The sequence below is a fragment of the Ambystoma mexicanum genome, chromosome 10 (genome assembly GCF_040938575.1).
Source record: "Ambystoma mexicanum isolate Mex_15411 chromosome 10, UKY_AmexF1_1, whole genome shotgun sequence".
Taxonomy (NCBI): Eukaryota; Metazoa; Chordata; class Amphibia; order Caudata; family Ambystomatidae; genus Ambystoma; species Ambystoma mexicanum.
The window spans coordinates 855,783,411-855,808,360 of NC_090932.1; the positions used below are offsets into that span (position 1 = coordinate 855,783,411).

A 24,950-nucleotide genomic window follows, 5' to 3' on the forward strand; every position below is an offset into this window, starting at 1 on the left:
CTAACCCACCCACTATGTGATTATGGTAGTATTCATTGTGAAACTAATTTCCCAAATATTTATGTTTTATTTCTTTGTTTATAAATTGAATTAAATTATGATTAAGAATGAGGGATTTCTGCCTTTTTCTACCACTTTTGATGACTTGACTTTGTTTGTTAAGGATATTTGGCTTACTATTTGAAGCCCCACCAAATAAATAAAAAAAAAAAAATGTATTATAGAATCTTGCAGACACCCCGACATTAGGTTAGTGTCAAGAACTATATCTGTGGTTGGAGCCCCTTTTTGTTCTCCAGTGTACTATAGCCCTTTTCCTTACACAGCACAGGCTTTCCCTTTCGTTAAAAAAAAAATGTGGTTGAATGAAGCACAAACAATTAGGTGTATGGCTTAAATCTTAAGATCTAAAACACTCATCACTAAACACAAGACCATAGTTACATTATGAAATAAAGTACTGCAAAGTTAAAAATACAACATTAGCTATTTGAACACACGAGTGTTAATGTTCTTAATGGAATATGTACTTAAATATGTTTTTTGGAGTTAATCAGAGGATACGGTTACTATTTGGTGATCTTTCATGTCCTCAACTTGCAGTATTTAAAGAACTAAAAGAGGTCTATAAAGCAGATGCCCTGTTTCTGAGTCTCAGAAATGGTCCAGAATTGTCTTTCAACGATGAGACTTAGCATTTCTGTTTATTGTGCACAATCTTTAGCAAGAGCACAAGCTTAATGTGTATAATGCATGTTTATATTAGAGAAAGAACTACAACATAAGCAGATGTCCAAGATGCACTTCTTCCAGAGCAGAGAAGAGTAGAGCACAGGTATGTGGGAGTATAGACAGCAGATTGCGTTTGGAAGGGAGAGGCAAATATTGAACATGACACATAGGTGAGACATGTTTGAAGTTAAAATATAAGGTAACGGTCCACTCAATGTTCTGTTGCACTGCAAACACTCCACATTACAAAGAGGAAATAACATAAAATGTTTCATTGTCACAATCAAAACAAAGTACAATCCCTCAGGCGGGTAACTATCTGGTAGAGACAGCAGTGAGCTGAGCATTCCCCACTCTAACCACCCACCACCCTCAATGGAGTTCAACGTAATGAGTGATAATATCTTGCGTTGTAACAAACCCCCTTATTCTTTTTATTTGGTCCACTTGGATGTGTTGGAAACCTAGTGTTGGGATGCAGGTCCAATGCCCCAAACATGATAGAAAGTACAAACAAAAGAAGCCCCTATAGCATGGAAAATAAACAGCGCAGTGCTGGCATTTGTTGTCCTTATGTGCGACATTTCTGCCACGTATTAACTGCATTCAGTCCAGACACACTGTAGAATGTACTTTAGGGGGTGGACCTGAGGGGCATAATGGGCACCTGCTAGTGAGCAGTAGTTGAATTGGATTGTGACACGCTTAAACTTAGGAACAGTTACAGTAGGCACCCTTTTGTGTTAAAGAAAGCTTTTAATTTAGTTACTAGTAGGCAGTCAGTACAAGACTTAAGAGGCATGCACGCAGTGTTTACTAGCAGACCCTTGGTTATATTAGCTAGAGTCCTTCTAGTTTGAATCAGACCACATTAGAAGTTATGGCTTTTGGTAGCCCAGGATGACTAGGCAGCGGTTTCAACTTTGGTTTTCAATAGTGAGGTAGATTTCATTCCTGCTCCCCCCAGCCAGTGCACAGACGCTGCCAACGTCCTTGGAGGTGGAGTGAAATGATGTGCAGTGATTGGTCGATGTTTTAGGACCTAGCAGTATCCCAGGCTTTAAACAAGGACATTATAACAGTTTATGTTCCCGACATTGTCTTAGCACTTTAATGGTGTAGGACATATCTCGTGGGAACATGGTACTGTTGAGCTGTGGCCAGAGGGACATGATCAGGTTGTAGTTGTACTGCCCCCAGTGGAGAATGGTCATTACATTGGAACTGCAGTTAGCAGGGTAAATGAAGCCCATACAATTAGAGAAATGTATTTCCAAAGAGTGGTGTCCTAATGGCATTTTTTTTTTTATAAGGCCACATATTCCCATAGGAGGAAGGAAAGGATGTGTCCCAGAAATGCAACATGTTTCTAAATGAGAATCGCATCAGGAGCTGTCTGTCACCATCCACAAAGGTGAGAGCCATCAGGGGGTGCCAAACATTCTGGTTGCATGGGAATGAAATAAGGTATCTGTTTCTGTTGTCCCCCTGTCTACACCTCACAGTGGAATGATCAATTCGGAAGGGCGAAGCACACTTTGAGATACTCAGGAGTGGGTTGACCAATGGGGAAAGGGTCAGAAGGCAACAAATGTACCCAAAGCTACCAGCCAATGGGGTTGGAGAATTATAGCTAAGACATTAGTTCACCGTTAGAGGGGTTGTACTTGGGTCACAAGAGTAGAATTGGGCCAATAGGGACAACTCATTTATAGTTTGCTTTAGAGGACTAAGGATATTAGCCACTGGAGTTGTACAAATTTACATGGGTCTTGTAACTGTTTCAACTTTATGCTTGTAGTGTTCTTTTTTATATTTCGCCATTTAGGTCTTGTAACTGTTTCAACTTTATGCTTTGTATGGGAGGATTGGTCCAAGAGACCCCCCTCCCCTGCAGCCTCTCCCTCCTGTGAAGTCCATGGCTCGTCAGGGGTTCCCCCTGCCACCAGGGCCCAGGTGGCGGGTGGACCACTGGCTGAAGACATTGACCAAACATGCTGTATTTAGCTAGGCCCTGCAAACCATTTTGTATAATCAAAATGGTTTGAGCCCTGTGCCCCACAGCGCGGCCCCCACCCCTGGAGAGTCTCACTTGTCCCTGCAGCCGCAGCTCCCTGGCAGATCCGCTAGAGCCCGTTCCCACGAACAGACGGACGTGAGCTAGTGCTAGATGCAAACACTAACATTTCACCTTCCGCAGTGTATCACGGCTCCCAGTATGACCCGGTCAGCAGGGCCGGGATGGAAAAGAACAGTAAAATGGTCCCCTGACAAAAGCAGAGCCCTCAAATACTAATGAGCAAACAACCTGTGATGAAACTCTTCTCTCCATGACCTTTCTGATTAAAAACATGTAACCTCCATGAAGATGGCAGAATGTGTGTTTATATGGCATTCGGGTTGAAGTACCCACATCCCCGTAGCTATGCGCAAATTGTAAAAGTGTCCCGGGGTGTTCATGTTATATGTTTCGCCGAGAAGACTGCACCCCAAGGTCCCATGCCATAACTGAACTTATGCTGCTAGAGTGCAAAGGAAGACAAATACAACCCTATTGGGAGCTCATGTAAATGCTGCACGAAAATGCACAGTATGTATGTCCAAGCTCACCATGTGTCACTGCCATCAGTCTTATTAGCCGGTTGTTCCTGCGTGCTCCACCAACCTTACTACTACCTCGCTTACTGCACATGTATAGAAATGTAACAAAATGTTGTGGTTATTAAATGCTTAACATATAGGTAGCGCATTTGAAATGGCCATGTAAAAGGCACCAACAATGTTGAAAACATAAGCTTTGTAAAGACTCAATGAGCATTGTATATTATATGAATGTTTACGCCTCTTCCACTTAAATCTGCAACACACGAGGAAAATACCTTTGTGGGCATATCCAAGGCCATTCCCCCTTCCTCCCCATTGAAGCCTGCCAGACGGAAAAGCAGAGGTCTGTACTGCTCTGCTCCACCTCCCCCAATTCGGCTGGAGCTGCTTCAAACATTCACATTCCCCCTCAGCACCCAGGGCTGCGGCCTGCCACCTGAATTATTTACAACCCAGCAGTAAACCCCGGCCTTAAACACAGATCCGAAGGCGCCCTTTCTTAGACTCCACGACCCACCAGCTCACCCTAGGTTAATGGACCCTGTAAAATCAGGACACGCAATATTATAGCAACACTACAGGAACACATTCATAACGACTTCTAACGGGACATGATAACTCGGACAGCTCGTCCCTTGCCCTGAGACCCAACCTCGCGACCTATGATACCCGGTCAACAGGACGATGGTAACCATGTATTGATGTATCACCAAAAGACCCCACTCTAGGTGCATTCCTCCTGTGTTGCATTAACCTGTAGAATAACCTACTGAAAGATTTACCGCGGAAGATAATATTGCAATGTTGAATGAATGCGGTGTGCGTGGCCTTAGGGCAGAAAGCCAGGAAAGACGTTCATCACTGACACTGGTCACGGCTGGCACAACAACACCGTCCAGATGAACCCAGCTGACCGGCCCGGCCCGGCCCACGAGGGTAACCAGTGACGTCCACCAACCACAGCAAACCACATCACAGCGGCACCTATAGTTAGTCGTCACCACCAAAATCCCCACAAACTTGTGCCCCCTATAGTATGTAGGTTCTTATGATGTATTTTGTAAATATATACGCCTGTCTTTGCTATTGTCAGACAGAGCGCTCTCGGAGTTTGCAGAGTCCTTTGCATGCCCTATTCTGATTGATAAACTCCCATTTAAGCTCACCCGCACTTTGTCTTAGCCTTATTCCCATCTTGGGAGAGTCCATTATTGTCTCTCAACAAGGGGAGGATCGTGCTATCTGGGGGACGCTCGCCTTCAGTGGTGACCCCGACAGCGTGATAATTATTTTCTCTTAAACATATATATATATATCCCTACCGTCCCCTTTGGCACGAAAATCTCCGGTCGAAAAGGGATACGCACGGTGTGCCGGCTCCGGAAGGCTGCCCGCCAACGGCGACCGGTACGCTCAGAAGTGCGCACTCAACAGAGAGAGGGTACGGGATCCCGGTTGAAAAATCCCCTTTGAGTACCGCTCGCAGGAGCCGGGGCTAACCGTTGAGCGTACAGCAACACTGCCTGGACGGACCCAGTTCGGAGACTCTCGGTTCAAGACGGGCACGTGAGTATTAAGTGCGAGCGACCATAAAGGGAGTAGGGGGGGAAAACAGGACAGGGACGAGGTTGTTTGAAAGGGGACACTTTGGGACTGCCAAGAACTACTTTAGACTTTCTTTACTTTTTCTTTGCATATGGCCATTAGGATCAAGAGGTGAAAAGAGATAAAGAGACGGGGACCATAGCTCCGCGAGGGGGTAGAAGGCGGCGCCGCATAGTGCTATCTTGACTAGTACTGGGAATATATGAGGAAGTGAAAATAAGATAAAGGGGTCTGGTAAAAGGGAGACACGGCGATTATATTATAAGGGCTGCTATTCTTTCTATTCTTCACTCTCGGGTTACGAAAAAAAAAAAAACAGGGCTAGTACAAAAAAAAAATAATAATGTAAGAAGAAAGACGAGTGTATATCAAAACTACAAGACAAATTAATATCAGATTAGGAAAGAAAGGGACAGCTAGTAAGGGAGGAAAGGGATTACAAATTGAGCGGTGAATAGAGTGTTGTCTATGAGTGTGTAAGCATCACATGTGCCAGAACATATTTGTCACGTTGAATGTATAAGAGTGGTCATAAGTGTATAATTATGGTGTGGTCATGGTAAGTGCGACCAGAAGAAATTTTGCAAGGAAAATAGCAATGCAGTAAGGGGACTGTTTTTTCTTTGGATAAATGTGCTGAGGATATTGGCAGGGTATGAAGGGTGCTTTGCTCTTGTATGTGCCCCCTAAAAGCATATGGAAAAAAGGCTGTGCACAGCAATTCTTAGGTTGTTCAGGTGGCAGAAGCACACGCAGGTCCCCACACACAGTGATACACAAACACTCAGATATATCTGGTGACACATCTATATAAGGAGATATATATATATATATAGATACACATCTGTATCGAGCAGCCACGAACTATGGGGATAGAAACACCATTAGCCCATATTTGTAAGAATCTACATGGGTATGCTGAACGCATTAAGAAATATCACGATCAGTGGATTACATAGCTGAAGGGGGAAGGGTTACCCCAAATATGGCCTGAAGGGGGATCGTTTGACAAGAGTGTCCTAGATATGGTAGCTACATGCATTTATTTGAAATACAAGGGGAAGCAGCTACATAATAGGAGAGAAATATTAGACCTATGGAGATTGTTTGAAGAGGTACCCCCACCTAAGAAAAGAGAATTAGGTACTGATCTGCCATCTACCACTGACAATCCATTACTGATACCAAAAGACAACAAGGTGTTGCCAGAAGGGGAGCCACCGGTAGAGGTAACTAGGGTTGTACCCAATACTAAATAAGCCAGTGCCCGCAGAAGGATACAGTGACCCAACATATGTACCCCCAACAACAGTCACTACGACTCAAGGGCCAACAGCACCCCCACCGTATGAGAGTCATAGAGAGCGCGACCAGGTAAGTACACCAATAGTAAACATAGAGAAACTAACAGAAGACCTAGAGTCCAGGCTCTCTGTAGCAAAAGACGAGCTCTCGAGGATAAAAAGTATATGTGAACGGACTGCGACTAATGCTGGTAGGTCAGAGCCCACATCAAGAGCACAGAGTCAGGATAAAACCATTTAGGAGGGATGGAAGAAGGGGGAGATATTGTTTAGGATACAAGAAGAACCGACCCGAATAATTGAACTAGAGGAGAGGGAAGAGCGCACTGACGATGAGATAAGGACCACAGGAGGTAGAGAGGAGCCATTGTGTGATATAGGAGAGGACTTAGAGGAAAGTGAAAGATTAAGCATGGCAATGGGAGGAGGAAGTGAGGGATTGGATGGCACATGTTCAGGGAGAACCATGGAAGAAGAGTGGACAGGACGACTAAGGAATAGGTTGGGGAAAATGGCACCACTAGGAAAGAACGGAATGAAGGTGAGTGCAGATAAGACAACAAAGGGGGAGTTACAACTCCCACTAATACACAGGGGAGGAGGGAGGCCGAATTACATACCCTGGGCTCAGATGGATAAGGCCAATCTGTTATAGTTATTACCACCGCTATCAGGAGGGGCAAGCAAGTGGATATATGCTTTCGAGAAACACACAGCTGGGGTACCTCTAGCAATAGGTGATGTGAAAAGTCTGCTAATATCAGCAGTCGGGGATCAAGCTGACAGAGTATGGGTAAAGGCTGGCTTCCCGGGAGTAACGTTAAATTGTGATCGCCATGATGGGGCCTCTTTTAACACAGTACGTGCCAGGGTGTGGGACGCATTAAGAGAGACGTTCCCAGACACCCCAGATTTGCAGTCAGTCATGCAATGTACAATGAACGATGGGGAAGATGCTATGGATTACATTTTTCGGGTCCAGGAGATGTGGAGAGCAGAAACGGGCACGCCCTGGTATCAATCAACATCATTATGCTACTTCATAATAAAGAGGGGTCTCCCTAAAGAGGTACAAAAAGCACTTGACAAAATTGCAGGTATTGAAGCAAAAGGATGGCCTAAAATACAGAGCATAATAGTTCACCACTGTAAACGAATAAAAGAGGGAAAACGAGAAAAGATTGGCAGACGAGGCAAAATTAGTACAAATGAAGCTGGTGAAGGTCGCTGCAGCAGTAGCCGCGCTCCCACACAGCAGGGTGGGAGAAGAGGAGGAGGAGGGGCTGGTAGCAATACAGGGGAAGATGGCAACAAATTGGGCAGGAGCAGGGCGACAGTGGAACGAGCAGGAGCAGAGTGGAGGTCCGCAGTGGCAAGAGTGGGCCCCTCGAGGGGGACGAGGTGGGTACAGGGGTCGTAGAGGGGGTGGACAAGGGTACGGGGGAATGGGAGGAAATGGATGGCAAGGTCCCAGAGGTGCGCAGGGAAGCTGTTGGAACTGCGAGAGGTGGGGGCACTTTTCCAGAGAGTGCAGGAGTAGAACAAACAATGGATTTCCAGAGATAGAACACTATGGCAACCCTCACCCGGGAAGCCCATATGGTCTTCCAATGGGGCGACAACAAAGGGAACAAGAGCAGGGGTACCCAGAGCAAAGGCTAGTGCATCACTACAGAACACAGAATCACCCACAAAACAACAACATTATGCACTACACCCCAGGCAACCCCTACGCAACGAATGCAAATGGAGCACCAGCAACAGCCCCGTATAGTGGTGTGTCAGTAGTGTCAGGAAGTGTCTTCAGCCAAGGGGGGACAACGAGACAACCAGCATAGGACAGCCCACAGAGAGCACTTGCGTGTCCTGTTCTATCTACAACCTACGATGCAGCGGAGGAACCATTGGTAGGGGCGCAGATAGGGGACAAGCAGTTCATATTCATGGTGGATTCTGGAGCGGAGAAATCATGTATTCGTGAGGGCCGGATTCCGTTATCTAACCGGAAGTTAGAGACGCAGGGGTTCTCTGGGGCTGCAATTGAAGTTCCTTACACAGAAGATTTGGATGTGACAGTGGGGGGTAAAACAGTAAAGACACCCTTACTGTATTATGAACAATCGCCAATAAACCTGCTTGGAAGGGACCTTCTTAGCAAGCTTAACATGACAATATCATTCACAGAAAGAGGGCTAGTGTGCTCGACACCAGGAATATGCCCATTGCGCATAATGCTGGTAGTGCAGGCTCGGAAAACGGCATAGGAAATACGTGGCATGCCAGTGGACGAAAGAATGTTCGTCGAAGGCTTAAAAAAGCTGGCCCAAGTAGTCCCCGAGCTAAAAAAGTTGGAGTGGAGAATACCCGCAGAATTTATCTTCCGCCCAATTGTGCGCCCAGACATAGCACCAGGGTCAGTGGTATCGTTAGACCTGCATGCTGTACAGATATCAGCCAAAAGTATTGCAGTGATTACATAGATGGGTGTGAATGGCGCACGGTACTGTGCATCAATGCTAATATTGCCCTACGGGACTTATCTGATGAGGATCTCTTTTCTGATGCGGAAAATGATGGCGAGATAATAATGGAAATAGCAATGCCCTATGACATTTTGATTCAGACAAGACAAATTCCCGTCCAGTTGATGGCAGTGGTGGGAACGCCACTGTCCTTTTTTGATGATGACATGCGACTGGTGCCAAACAATTTGTGGACAACAGGCCCCATGATGTAGGTCTGTTGCATGGAGTGACACCAGTGGTAATAAAGCTCAAACAAGGGGCAATTGTGCCCCGAGTGAAACAATATCCATTGTCCCGCGAAGCTGAGGAAGGGATAAAAGAAACAATAAATGCATTGTTAGCACAGGGGATAATAGTGCCTTCAAACTCCCCATGTAACACCTGTATCTACCCGATCAAAAAAGCAAAGGGAGGGGCTTGGAGGATGATCCAGGATTTGCGCCCCCTAGATGACGTCATACAGAAAGAGTTCCCTTTAGTCCCGAACCCTGCTTCAATATTATGCAGCATCCCAAAAACGGCATCACATTTCACAGTCGTTGATCTGAAAAATGCATTCTTCTCCATCCCCTGGGCAGAAGAAAGCAGATACCTGACAGCATTCACATTAGGGGGAAGAGATACGAGCATTGCAGGTTACCTCAGGGGTACTGTGAAAGTCCAAGCATATTCAACCGCATACTACACGAAGACGTGGGTAATTTATCAGTTGAAAGCACGATCATTCAGTACGTAGACAATTTGCTCGTCTGCGCACAGAGTGAAGAGACGTGCAGAAAAGACTCAGTAACGCTATTGACGCTGCTAGCGAATAAAGGGTACAAGGTGGACAAGGGAAAGCTACAATACTGTCAGTCAGAGGTGCTGTACCTGGGACAGCTGATATCAAAAGACGGGAAAAGAATAATCCCTGACAGAGTGGAAGCAATAAGGTCAGTGAGAGAACCAACAACAGTGAAGGAGATGCAGAAGTTCTTGGGAATGTGTAACTATTGTAGAGCATGGATATTAGATTATGCAGCCTACACCAGGCCATTACTGCAAGCACTCAAGGAGGCCCAGCAAGAGAACAGGAAAATAGAATGGTCAGAAGAAATGAGTGACTCGTTTGGGTCGCTAAAAGAGCCGATTTCGAGTGCTCCAGTACTCGCCAATCCTGATTATGAGCGCAAATTTTACCTGTTCTCACACTGTAAGGGAACTCTTATGACAGCTGTACTGATGCAAAAGACTTCCCTAGGACACAAGCCATTGGCTTACTATAGTGGCACATTGGATGCAGTGATGCAAGGCCACTTCGCGTGCGAGAAATCTCTCGCCGCCGCCGCGTTCGCCATTGAGAAAAGTGCCACAATAGTAATGGGGTGCCCTGTCACGTTGTTTGTGGAACACTCATTATTTGCAATACTTGAAAGATCGAAAAGTACACTGACCACACAGCGAGCAACTGCCTATGAGATAATATTGTCCAGCGCCAATATTCATGTGGTACGGTGCAGGACAGTAAACCCGGCAACATTCATCACAGAACCATGCACACTAGAGGACATGCAAGAACATGATTGTGCAACCTACACAGGAGAAACGGGGGAGGGCACGGTGGTGTGCGAAAATGCCCTGAGCGAGTGAGCGAGGGAGAGGTGTACTTTGTGGATGGGTCAGCGTCGATTGACATGGACACAGGAGAGAAACATGTGGGACTGGCAGTAGTGAGGCTAGAAGAAGGTGAGTATGAAGTACTAGTACAGTACCACCTTCCGTCCCATTTCTCAGCCCAAGCAGCAGAACTTATCGCCCTGATAGAAGCATTACATGCAGCTAAAGGATGTGCCGTAACAATATATACAGATTCAGCATACATGACGACAGTACACGGAGGTCTAGCCTGGTGGGGGCGGAGAGGGTTTCGAAGGGCAGATGGGACCCCAGTGCAACATGCTTAACTACTGAAAGAATTGATTGAGGCCCTAAAAGATCCAACAGTGGTAGCAATAGTGAAGTGCCAAGCACATACGTCCAACACAGACGTTGTATCTTTGGGGAACGCAGCAGCAGACGCTGCTGCCAAGGAAGCTTCATATTTTGAAAGACATGGAGCAGGTGAGTTCCTATTACAGCACAAGACGAACGAGGAGCTCCCAGAAGGATACAATGCCATGCCCATATCACAAATACTCGAGCTGCTGGAAGGGGCCAGTTGTGATGAAAAGATGGTGTGGGGAAAAAGAGGGTGCAGCCAATCGGCAACAGACTTACTATAGCGCCAAAATAACTCAGGAAAAGTAGTAATGCCCATCAAACTGTTAGAGATAGCATTTCAGCAATTACACTTTCCCCGCGCATAACACTAAACAACACATTGCAGCAGAGATACAAGAAGACTGGTTTGTGCCATGTCTCCAAGAACACATATCTCGATTGACAATGGAGTGCACAACGTGCCAAATATACAATTCTGGAATGACGCTACGAACACTCAGGGGGACAATTCCAAAACCCATAGGGCCGTTCAGAGAACTGCACATTGATTACGCAGACATGGGGGAGAGGTGTAATGGGGCACGCTATATGATAGTGGTTGTATGTCCATTTTCGAGGTGGGTGGAAGCAGGCCCATGTGCACGACCTGATGCTAAAAGCGCTGCAAAGTTCCTAGTAAGGGAAGTGTTCCCGCGTTGGGGAATTTGCGACGTAATTCGCTCAGACAACGGCACTCATTTTGTGAACGAGCTCTTCAAAGAGGTGACCACGTTATTGGGAATAAAACAAATTGTGCTCGATTTATCATCCTCAAAGTAATGGCATTGTCGAAAAGATGAACGGACTGTTAAAAGGGAGACTGTCTAAATTGTGTTTTTCGTTAAAGAAAAACTGGATCTACCGTTTACCCCTTGCGCTGTTTGAGCTGAGGAATGAGCCGAGCAAGGACCACCATCTGTCCCCGCACAAAATTGTGACAGGGAGACGGATGCACACTGCACATTCCCCACTACGCCAACACTCAGATGCACACAGAAGCGCCACGATATTGGGAGATTAATTCACAGAATACTTGAAGAAGCTAACTAGGGCAACGCGTGCAATCTCAAAGCAGCTCTCACCACCACTCATAAGGGACGAAGGAAACACAACGGTGTCCCTTGCAGAACATGAAGCAAAGGCACAATTAATGCCAGGAGAGTTCATTTATGTCCGGAGCTTTGTGCGCCGGTGGAATGCCCCAAGCTTCCATGGGCCGTACGAAGTGGTATTTTGTACCCCTACAGCTGTAAAAGTAAAGGGGCTCAAATACTGGATACATTTGACAGATGTGCGAAAGGCATATAATAGTGTACAGGAAGAGGTGGATGGGGAGGCGCAGACAACAGCAAACAAAAGTAATGAAAATGATGAGTGAACGTGAACAAGTGAATGGAGGAGTGTAACTGACAGACAAAAAATGTTAACGAAAGAAATTATATTGCAGGTTATCGATCGAGATAAATGAAAAAAAAAAAAATGTTCAAGTGTAAATAACGATGTGAAAAATATGTATATTGTCTGCTCCCTTCTCTGTACATTTTCCACCTTCCCCCCTCCTCTACCCAACCCATCTCCCTTCCATGACCTCCTGGCACAAACAGTGCCAAAAAAAGAATGATTACATGCACGCACTTAATGCACTTTTGTATCTCAAACAGGAACTACTATGGCAACTAACGGGCAGCCTGCAACGGATAGATTTGTTAGATATAGAGAGGTTTTAGCTGAAAGATGTAGATATTCGTATGAGTGTGGATTGTCTGTATGCATTACATTATTTTTTACAATGCTGTTTGGCTTGGTTACGTATTGGTTTATAGCGTTCATCTCTATCGAGATGAACGAGGGGGGAGGGAACAACGGGATTAATGTGACAAATGTAACAACAACTGCAAATACTAAAGAAGGTGATTTTTTGGTGTGGGATGGATCTAAACTTGTATGGGGATATTACACGACACCGCCCAATGTTGCTATCTCGCCAAATGAGACTGCAGGAAAAAATGCGAAACAGCACAACTTCCCCGTCAAAAGCATCTAATTACAATGCCCACAGTTTAAATGATCGCAACCCCTCTGTTATATCATGGTTATACAACACCCCCACCAGCGTGTCCACTCCCGCAATAGAAAATACACTGCTAGATAGTATAAAGAAAGAGAATGAAAAGATGGCTGTGAGATACGAAGCATTATACAATGAATAGGGAAAGGGGGGCGAAGGGGAGAAAGGGGGGCCTACACTGTTCCTCGCCCATGGAGCTGGGAGATATCCTAGAAATAACAGGAGGAAAAGGGAGGCGAGAAGGAGAAAATACGATGAGTATTACGGGTTGGGACTGGACAAAATGGAAGACCCACAACACCCCCACCAGACAAATAAATGGTATGCGGACATGAGTGCAACGGCTAAGCAAACAACAAATGAGAGCTCTTATGTCTGCTCCCTCATTCCCCATGCTTCAGGTACACCCAAAGTATTGCTGCCCAAAGAGTTGCCTATTGTCGATGCCCAATGTCTCCTTCATCTCACGTTGTGCAGAATTAAGAACATCTTCCAGGCACATGAGGTAACTTTTAAAATGCTGCAGAATGAGAAGACATGTTATCCGAAGGCGGTAGGAGTGATAGGTTTGGAGGAACCATTTTTTATAATACAAGGGACACTATTTTCAGAAAATAAGTGGAAAGATGAAGAGATAATGTGCAAAGCTGAAGCGCTGCGAGGTGTGGCACCAGAGAAACTGCAATGGATAGAAAAAACTTGCACACCAGTATGGAAGGAGCACATCTCAAAATTGACTTGGGTGACGGCCATCGAAAAGCCCTTCAAGATACAGAAAGAAATAAACTATGAACTGTGTTTTAAGGGAGACTGGAAAGTCATCATGGGGGTAAACAAAAATTGCAACAAGACCCTCACCATCCCAGATATGAGAAAGGGGACAGCGGCCCTCATGGATGCTTATTGGGTATGTGGCAACCAGGCATACCTGCACCTCCCACAATCCTGGAGTGGCAGCTGCTCATTGGCTACCCTACATTCCGCACTAATGGTGATACCGGAAAGCCACATTGATGGGAGCAAGAAAATGCAAGAGACCCCTCAGCAGAATGAGGCTCAGCCAACTGCAGAGTCACAAGTATATGTCCAGTCTTCCGGTAACAAGGAGGAGGTGCTGTCACGAAACAAACGATCATCGAACTACATATCAAAAGCATCATCAGAGCTGCTGGCACAGATCCCGGATAGATATCGATTATTCAGCTCTGCAGAAACTTTCTTTGCCTCACTCATCCCTAGCATCCAGGCACGAGCAAATGCAAAATGGCTCCAAATCACACGCTGGGAGCTGATCCAGCTGGCGAATGACACTGAGGAAGGATTTAACATAATAAAGGTGGAACTGCGAGCACTGCGGCTGATTACCATGCAAAATAGGTATTTCTTGGACCTGTTGACAGCAATGGATGGATGTGTTTGCCGAAAAAATTGGAAGTGTTGCTGCACTTTCGTACCTTCCGAAGACGCAGATAATGGTTCCTTGTCCCATGTGATCGAAGCAGTACATAACCTAGGAGAAAGAATGAAAATGGAAGGTGGAGCAGAAGCAAGCACATGGTTCGACAACATCTTCTCCTGGGTCCCATCATGGCTGGGAATGACTGTTAAATTTTTGATGCCGACAGTAGTGTTCCTCCTTTTTATCTTTTGTATGTGCCAGGTGGGCCTTCGATGTTGTGCAAACGCAGTACCAAACGGTGCAATGATGATGGTGACAATGGGCAACGCTCGCGGCACGGTACAACATATGCAGGAAGTAGAGGTACAAACAGGAACAGAAAACACACCGAGATACCAGATGGTGCCCAGGTACCACAGCAGAGATGTAGTAGACAGGCTGTGGCACACTACAATTAAACAGCCCCGTATACTTGAATGGTATGAGGAGGTGTGGGTGGATTTGAACGAGGATGAAGGGTGCATATATCTGACCTGCACCCCGGACGAGTATGCTAGAAGGGGAGAAAGCCTGCGAGGAGTGTGTAGGGCATGGGTGCCCATAAAAGGTACCCCTGCATGGGACAAGGCTGTAGCTGAAGAAGAAGAACGCAAGAGGTTGAGGGGGGAAATGTATGGGAGGATTGATCCAAGAGACCCCCCTCCCCTGCTGCCTCTTCCCCCTGTGAAGTCCATGGCTCGTCAGTTGTTACCCCTGCCACCAGGGCCCAGGTGGCGGGTGGACCACTGGCTAAAGACATTGACCAAACATGCTGTATTTAGCTAGGCCCTGGAAACCATTTTGTATAATCAAAATGGTTTGAGCCCTGTGCCCCACAGCGCGGCCCCCACCCCTGGAGAGTCTCACTTGTCCCTGCAGCCGCAGCTCCCTGGCAGATCCGCTGAGAGCCCGTTCCCACGAACAGACGGACGTGAGCTAGAGCTAGATGCAAACACTGTAACATTTCGCCTTCCGCAGTGTATCACGGCTCCCAGTATGAGCCGGCCAGCAGGGCCGGGATGGAAAAGAACAGTAAAATGGTCCCCTGACAAAAGCAGAGCCCCCAAATACCAATGAGCAAACAACCTGTGATGAAACTCTTCTCTCCATGACCTTTCTGATTAAAAACATGTAACCTCCATGAAGATGGCAGAATGTGTGTTTATATGGCATTCGGGTTGAAGTACCCACATCCCCGTAGCTATGCGCAAATTGTAAAAGTGTCCCGGGGTGTTCATGTTATATGTTTCGCCGAGAAGACTGCACCCCAAGGTCCCATGCCATAACTGAACTTATGCTGCTAGAGTGCAAAGGAAGACAAATACAACCCTATTGGGAGCTCATGTAAATGCTGCACGAAAATGCACAGTATGCATGTCCAAGCTCATCATGTGTCACTACCATCAGTCTTATTAGCCGGTTGTTCCTGCGTGCTCCACCAACCTTACTACTACCTCGCTTACTGCGCATGTATAGAAATGTAACAAAATGTTGTGGTTATTAAATGCTTAACATATAGGTAGTGCATTTGAAATGGCCATGTAAAAGGCACCAACAATGTTGAAAACATAAGCTTTGAAAAGACTCAATGAGCATTGTATATTATATGAATGTTTACGCCTCTTCCACTTAAATCTGCAACACACGAGGAAAATACCTTTGTGGGCATATCCAAGGCCATTCCCCCTTCCTCCCCATTGAAGCCTGCCAGACGGAAAAGCAGAGGCCTGTACTGCTCTGCTCCACCTCCCCCAATTCGGCTGGAGCCGCTTCAAACATTCACATTCCCCCGCAGCACCCAGGGCCGCGGCCTGCCACCTGAATTATTTACAACCCAGCAGTAAACCCCGGCCTTAAACACAGATCCGAAGGCGCCCTTTCTTAGACTCCACGACCAACCAGCTCACCCTAGGTTAATGGCCCCTGTAAAATTAGGACACCCAATATTATAGCAACACTACAGGAACACATTCATAACGACTTCTAACGGGACATGATAACTCGGACAGCTCGTCCCTTGCCCTGAGACCCAAACTCGCGACCTATGATACCCGGTCAACAGGATGATGGTAACCATGTATTGATGTATCACCAAAAGACCCCACTCTAGGTGCATTCCTCCTGTGTTGCATTAACCTGTAGAATAACCTATTGAAAGATTTACCGGGGAAGATAATATTGCAATGTTGAATGAATGCGATGTGCGTGGCCTTAGGGCAGAAAGCCAGGAAAGACGTTCATCACTGACACTGGTCACGGCTGGCACAACAACACCGTCCAGATGAACCCAGCTGACCGGCCCGGCCCACGAGGGTAACCAGTGACGTCCACCAACCACGGCAAACCACATCACAGCGGCACCTATAGTTAGTCGTCGCCACCCAATCCCCACAAACTTGTGCCCCCTATAGTATGTAGGCTCTTATGACGTATTTTGTAAATATATACACCTGTCTTTGCTATTGTCAGACAGAGCGCTCTCGGAGTTTGCAGAGTCCTTTGCATGCCCTATTCTGATTGATAAACTCCCATTTAAGCTCACCCGCACTTTGTCTTAGCCTTATTCCCATCTTGGGAGAGTCCATTATTGTCTCTCAACAAGGGGAGGATCGTGATATCTGGGGGACGCTCGCCTTCAGCTTGTAGTGTTCTTTTTTATATTTCGCCATTTAATGTAGACGTGATTAATGCAGCTTGTTTTTTCCCGGTAGAAATTGCATGTAAAAAAACTTGTGTGTTTTGCAATTCGTGCACTCTTTATTGCTCCTTGGATTGTTTTTGCTTGTTCGGGTTTTGGGTCTACCCTACACTAGGGAGACATTGCAGAAAAGCAACTGATCACCTAGGCAAAAGAAACTCAAAGTGTTTTCAAGACTGTGCCACTTGAACATCAGGAGACAACCAGTGTGGACTAGCTGGGAATACAAGACATTTTGGGCAATAGAACCCATCCTGAACTATCCTTGTGCATATTTCCAACCTTGCATTCCCTTTGGAAAAGTATCAGAAATTCGATACTTTACTGCAGAAAGTACATGTGCCATATGGCACCTTTTTGTAATTTGGAAACCCTCGATATCCCCAAAATGTCCAAGGTTACGAGATGGAAGAGGACGTTTACCGTCAGGTCTAGAACTCCAGCTGAAGCCCTGCGCTCTCTGCCTTTCAGACCTGTGCTTTCTGCTTGCAGCACCTTGCTCACTGCGCACAGTTCTCTTGTTCCCTGTCTGCAGTCACTTGCTCTCCTCCGGCAATCTGTTTTCCAAATGAGCGACCAGTGTCTAGTAGATGTTAGTAGCCAATTATACAACTAAAGCTGCAGTGGATCCCAGAAGACCGTCAGGGTTTGCAATCATTGGGAGTAACGTACGGACATAATCTGTGTCAAACAAAACACTGTACATGCAGGCCTAACCTTACATTATAGAACCTGGTATAGAGAACTGTAAAGCATACCTTTAATGATCGCTATTCAATTTGAAATGATTCCATGCATCACTCAATGAAAAAGAAAGTGAATTCTGAGTTGAAAATTTTATTTCATACAGAATGTATTTTTCCTCAAGTAAAAATCAACATGGTATTGGAAATCATTGATAGATGCATGGAATAATTTGAAACTGAATAGCAATCAATACTCTAGGAACATTCATGTATACTTCACACAACACATGGCCTCAAGGTGCAACAGATGGGATACACTGAGGATTGTGTGATCAGAAGGATATGGGCGACTATGGCATCTCAGTCAACATTTCATATGGTGCCATGGACTAATCATTGGACCAGCCAGTAGCATTTCTTCCTAGAGACCCAACCGTCATCAGGCTACTAGCCACCAAGCAATTACCTAGCAATTTACTGGGGGTGATGCCACAGACGTCACAGTGTCAAGTTGTTGGATGCTTCCTTCACTAACTGGTACTTGTATTATACACTATAAAACTCTACAAAGTCCCACTAGGTGGGATCTCACACAGTCTACAGCAGCAGGCAGTCCCCTTTACCTTTATTCCTGGTGTACAGTTCTCTTGTTCATCATTTTCTGTCTTGGACATCATTTGCATAGGCTGCCTATTCTTTCCCTGGATATTTCTGTGAAGGTTTGTGTTATTGGTATTGTGCCCAGTTGTGCTTCTACAAGTACTTTGTCCCGAGTTTGGGTTCTGAGTTTCCAGCAGTCAATTGGTCTCTTTCCTTTGTCGTGTCCCGCTATTGTATAATCTACATTTGAGCCAAAAGCGCTCTTTTTTTTGTTACCCGGGGGCGTGTGAGAAGAGGGAGGGGAGGAGAATGAACACGAAACAAGATCCCACAAGCTACCCCGCCTTTATAGACAATCGGGGGTCAAACGTAGTGTGGCCTTAGTACACCTATTTGTTGCTCAGCATTTTCATTTGGTCAGAATCACTTCACAAAAACTTTATTCAAAACATATATAAAAAGTCTGCGAAGTGGCGGAACAACATTTCAATACAAAAATACAAAATATCAGATACAAATCTTCTGTGCTACATGCAGACACTAATACTGCATAAAAACATTGATGGTGGTATTAGTAACATAGGTGGAAAAACAGTTCATGAAATATATCGAAAAGCAGTCCACTAGTGTCAACACAGAATGTATTTCTGGCTTGATGGGAGGGTTGGTGTAATTAACATCCATCCCTGGTGTATTTAAACCTTTTAAGCCCTCTTCAGGACACATGAAGATTGGTAAAGTGTGGACGTTGAGAGGCTCATCTCGCGTCAATTACTATTAACCAAATAATTAAATACAAAAGGGTTAAAAACTGACCACTCTCAGAGCAATCTGATGGGAAAGAAAAGGGGACCACACTTCTAATTACCCACCTATCTATTCTTCTATGCGTGTAGGGCTGGAAAGTATATGTAGCAACATCCGGTAATCAATCCAGGTTGCTAAGGATAGAGAGAAATATGAGGCAAAATGAACCTTAATATATCCCCCGGTTGTATATTTAAGCAATCTAAATCACTTAGTTTGTTACCTTGCGCAACTCTTTAATTAGCGCTGTTGTTCGGCTTGCAATGCCCGGGTTCAGCGTCTACCGAGGGACCCCGGTAGGTGATGTCTGCCGGTTGGCCTAATCTTGGCTGATTTAGATATTTGGGCAGAGGGTAAGGGAATCATTCCCAGACAGCAGGCAGGCTTCAGAAGGAGATTATCCACCTCTTTGAACACTCTTATTCTTAGTTGGTCGTCAGCTGACAGTTTGGTCAAGCAGGGGTCTCCTTTGTTTGGAGCCTGGGTTGATCTCTCCAAGGCTTTCGCCACTGTTAACAGGAATCGACTGTAGGCAAAGCTGAGAGATTGGGTTACCCCAGACAGTTTGTTATCGATTCTAATTGAACTCCATCAAAGATCTTCTCTTAGAGTGAGAGTGTCGAAATGTGGGTCCCTGACTGAATCCATTGATATTGAAAGAGGAGTGCGTCAGGGATGCCTGATTGCCCCTCTTCTATTTAGTCTCTGCCTGATTTGTTTCAATGGTTGAGAGATTCTGGATGTGCTAGCCCCATATTTGGTCCTCTGAAGATTAATTGCCTAGCGTATGCAGACGACACTGTAGTCGCAGATTACACACAGGTCGGACTGCAGCATTTACTAACTGCATTAGCTGAGTATGCATCTATTCATTTTTAAACATCCACTTAAAAAAATAAAATCTTATTTTTGGCATTTGGATGACCTTTCACTTTCTATCTCTATCTAGGTACTCAAATTGTGGGGATCCCAACTAGAGCTCATCTTCTCTCAATCACTGATCAACAAGTTTTGAACTTGGGTTCCCATATGAAACAAATGAACTATAGCATGGAATCCAATCCTCAAGCTTTTGGCTTGGATTGGGATAGAGTGGAAGGTAAAACCTGGAGAAGGACTAGGATGCTCCCTAATTGCATTTATAAGATTTGAATTGGGTCTCTCCTCCCTGCTCTCATGGATCGAGTGGAAATGGGTCTTGCTGTATAGGATGATTCTGGGTCCCCCGAAATCATCTTTGTTTGAGGAGGTTAAAATCTCTATGGTTAATTCGAATAACATATTCCTCAATCAGGTGCGATCCAAGTGTAAAGAGATACTGCTCGACTCGGACAGTTCTATTGACATCTTACTACAAAATCCTTTAAAGGTAAAGGAAAGTATGAAGCGCAGGGATTGAATAGGGACAATTGCTCAAATGAGAAAGGCAAAGTTATCGGCGTCAATTACTCTAACGGACAAACCAAGGTCCTTTCTCCCGGTGTACCTAAAGACATTTCCTGATCTGTGAGTACGATCTGATTTCCTAAGATTTAGACTCAACATTCTACCAACATTGTAAATCTTGTACACTAGAGACAAAGAATGATACCCAACCAATATATGTGATAAGTGTGCTGACATGGAGATACAATCACTCCATCATCTTTTATCTAATTGTAAAGCTAACCTAAATCAGAGAGCCCAAAGATTCTCAAGATTTATACACGATGAACGTTTTCTTAACTCATTTATGTTCCGGCAAAGACTCTCTGTGGGAAATTAAGTCTTTTTGACGATTGAGGTGGTGCGGTTACTCACATTTTGGGAGATTTTATTTTTGTCCCTTTTTACCTAATTTCTGGTCTTCTTTTTTCTTTCTTTTTTCTTTTAAAAAAATGTTTATTGTATTCCATTCAATTGTAGTTAAATGCTGTGGCTATGAATTATTTGTGTGATTCTAATGAAATGTGTTAAAAGTCCATTTTGTTTATTTTTGGCTATTGCACAATACATTTATTTAAAATAATAATCTATTATATGTGCTTTTGGTAAGCGAGGAATATGATGGATTTACAATTCCCTTTGATTCACTATGAAGGGTGGGTATCTAGATTACGTTAGGCTCAATTCTAGCTTCAGGTTTTGGTGTATTGGATTTTCCATTTGTTTACTAATAGCCTGCATGCTATGCAATAAACGTTTATTGTTCTCACACTCTAGAGTAATCATGCTATGTAGGCTAGCCACAGCAGTGGGAAGCTGACCTTTTAAATTGCTTGCCTCTAATTAGATGTTTTTAACTTGGTGTTGTGAACCACTGTGATTGCCTTTTGCTGTATTTTACACTAATGGAGGTTCTCTCTGTTTATGCTTTTGTCTCCCTCTATGGTTGAAAGCCTTTGTCTTTATTTCCTTGTGCTCTGAAGGATTTATTTCTGTACACATTTTTCAAAAAAATGTTTTACTTTATTCTGTCATCGATTTATCCGCCTTGAAGACCCATAGGGGTCAAAACACGTGTCAGCTGACTCTTGTTTCTTTCATGGAGATAGCTATATGATTTAAACATTTGGTTCAACCATTACTATCTGCTGCAGCTACTTTTGTAATGATTTTCTTGATGCTTAGTTTCTGAAAAATTCTCTCCAAACATACATTAGAGAGACAATTGTGGCTAGATAAAATAGAGATGAAGCGCAACATGTGCACAGGACCTTGTCCAGGTAAACATATCTGTGTTATGCCGTTACCTTGTTCTTCCCTGTTCTTAAAATCAGTGAGTGGCAGCTCTGAGGAAAATATCCTTCCTCCACTCACCCACCGAAAACACACACACATAAACACGCTCTGACATCACTATAATTTTTGTGGGTGTACATCACATCCATCTAAAAGTTCTAGTCTACTAGGATACGCTTTGAGAGATTTTATAGCCAGACACCAACTACAGTTCCTTTACCATATTCTGAATTGGGAAAATATCCCATGACATTATTTTGTTCTCTGACACTACGTTTACGACAGTGTGAAAAATCACATCTTTTGGGTCCAACTTTTTAATGTAAAGTTCTATAGATTGTATATGCAAATACCTTATGATCTCCCAAGAAGAGATATTTTTCCATAAATCATTACTATCAGAAATACTTTAAGATCCTTACAGAGCAGATTCTTGAACCGCTTGCACCATCTCTGTCATAGAGCGACTGATTTGTTGGTTTTGTGTTGGGCAAACGTCCACAATGCTTTGATTTGAAGTGCTTGACTTGGCTTTCCTCCAAAACAAAAAGAAATACGATTTATTAAACAATCTGCCCTAGCCTTAAACTTTATATCGGATGTAATGATGAAAGACATAAGTTAAAATGGGAATAACAGACCTAGGAAAGTCAACTTTGGCTAAAAGTAAATGCTTGTTCTACTTCCAAAATGTGTGGGGGGAAAAAATATGATTATGGTAAATAGATGGATACCTACAAAGATGCACACTCAGTTAATGTGGTCGAATGGAGCACAAACCATTTGGTGTACAACTTAAATCCTATGATCTAAAACACTCAAAAAATCACTAAAACACAAGACCATAGTTACACTGTGAAATAAAGTATTGCAAAGTTAGCTATTTGAACATAAGAGTGTTAATGACCTTAAAGGAATATGCACAGAAATATGTTTTTTTTTTTTTAAGTTCATTAGAGAGTAAGGTTACAATTTGGTGAAGCTTGCATATCCTCAACTTGCAATATCTAAAAAACAACATGAGGTCTATAAAACAAAGTCCTGTTTCAGAGTCTAAAAGATGGTTCAGAATCTTCTTCCAACATAATGACACTTTGCATTTCTGTTTATTGTGCATGTTATTTAGCAACAGCAAAATATTAACATGTATACTGCATGTTTATATGAGAGAAACTACAACAAACAGATATCCAAGTTGCGCTTCTCCAGGTGCAGACAAGAGGAGAGCACAAGTATGTGGGAGTATAGATAGCAGATATCTTCCGGAAGGGAGAGGCAAGCATTGAGCATGACATATAGCCGAGACATGTTTGAAGTTAAAGTATAAGGTAACGTTCCACTCAATGTTCTGTTGCACTGCAAATACTCCATATCACCCAAAAGGTAATAATATGCATTATATCATTATCACAATAAATAGAATGTACAATACTTTGTTGGGGTCTGGCAGAGACAGCAATGAGTTGAGCATTCCCCCCTCCAACTAACCACTACCCTCAATGGAGTCCAACCAAATAAGTGGCAATATCTTCTCATGTTGTAACAAAGCCAACTTATTATTTTTATTTGTCGCATTTGGATATGTTGGCAACCCAGGGAGACATCCAGGATAAGCTATTGATCACCTACTGAGAAGACATTCAAAGTGGTTTTACAACTGTGCCACTAGAACAGTAGGAGATCATCAGTGTGGACTAGCTGGAGCTATAAGATATCATCAAAACCCATCCTGAACTATCTTCATGCATATTTCCACCTTTGCATTCACTTTGAAAAAGTATCAGAAATTCCATATTTTACTGCAGAAAGTACATGTTTCATACTGCACCTTTTTGTCATTTGGAACTTCTGGGTATCCCCAGATTTCCAAGGTTCCAAGATGGAAGAGACGTTTACCATCTGGTGTGGAGCTCCAACTGCAGCCCTGTGCGCTCTGTTCTGCAGCCCTGTGCTCTCTGCCTGCAGCCCCTTGCTCCCTGCTCACAGTTCCCTTGTGCCCTACCGCCTGCCTGCAGACACTTGCATTCACTGTCAATCTCTGTTTTTTCCAATGGAGGGAACACATTAGACCAGCATCTAGCAGATGTTAGTAGCCGAATAGACAACTAAAGTTGCAGTGTAGCCCAGCAGACTGACGGGGTTTGCGATCACTTGGAGTAACATGCAAACATAATCTGTGTCAAAAAACACGTAGCCTCGAGGTGCAGAGGATGGGTTACACTGATGATTATTGGTGTGATCAAAAGGATAACGGCGGCTACATCATCTCAGACAACATTTAAAATTGTGCCATGGACTAATCATTGGACCAGCCAGTATTTCCTAGAGACCCAACATAGAGTCATCAGGCTACTAGCCACCGAGACATAAACTAGCAATGGTTGGGGGTGCTCCCACAGATGTGACAGAGCCAAGTTGTTGGGTGCTTCCTTCACTAAGTGGTACTTGTATCATACACCATGAAAAACCACCAAGTCACACTAGGTGGGAATTCACGCCGTCTAAAGCAGGAGGCAGTCTCCTGTGCCATTATTCCTGGTGTATAGTTCTCTTGCTCCTCATTTTCGGCCCTTGGATATCATTTACTTAGGCTGTTTATTCTTTCCCTGGATAGTTCTGTGAAAGTTTGTGTTATTGGTCTTATCCTCACTTGTGATTATACAAGTCATTTGTCCCAGGTCTAGCTGCTGAGTTTCCAGCAGTCAATCTCTGTCCCTTTCTTTGTCGTGTCCCTGTATCATCTGTTGTGCCATATTTGGTTTCTTTTCCTGATCATGTCCCGTATTCTATTTCTGTCTGTCTGATATAAAGTCTTGGATGCTTACACATTCTCTTCATCGTGATTCATCCAACACTGGGCTCTTTATTTCTTGCTCCTTTTCCTCATGGCTGTGCCTTCTAGTTTTCTCTGGATCGTCTTTCTTTTTTATACTCTGCACGTTATCTTGGTATCATTTCGGATTCCACCACCTCTCGTTATCTCTCCACATTTCGGTAGCTTGTTCCGCCCAGAATCAACATTTTGATACACACAATACGTCCTTTTCTTGCTTTCTCACCTACAAAGATTCTTATTTTCTCTCTAGTTCTTCCTCAAATTGATTTTTGCTCTTTCCTTCTTCTTGGCCTTCCTGCTTATTTTC

The 24,950-nt window shown here is 44.2% G+C and overlaps 1 protein-coding gene across 8 annotated transcripts in view; it reads right to left on the reverse strand.

The window, feature by feature from the left end:
* The window catches only part of LRRC34 (leucine rich repeat containing 34), a 397,826-nt gene that overhangs the window by 276,255 nt on the left and 96,621 nt on the right, over positions 1-24,950 (reverse strand). For 7 of the 8 annotated variants that reach the window (XM_069618532.1, XM_069618535.1, XM_069618533.1 and 4 more), the window contains exon 3: positions 22,230-22,343. The exons of the other annotated variant lie outside the window; for it this stretch is intronic. In XM_069618532.1, coding sequence (XP_069474633.1) covers positions 22,230-22,343 — 114 coding nt within the window. The remainder of the gene's footprint in view (positions 1-22,229; positions 22,344-24,950) is intronic. 8 annotated transcript variants of the gene reach the window in all.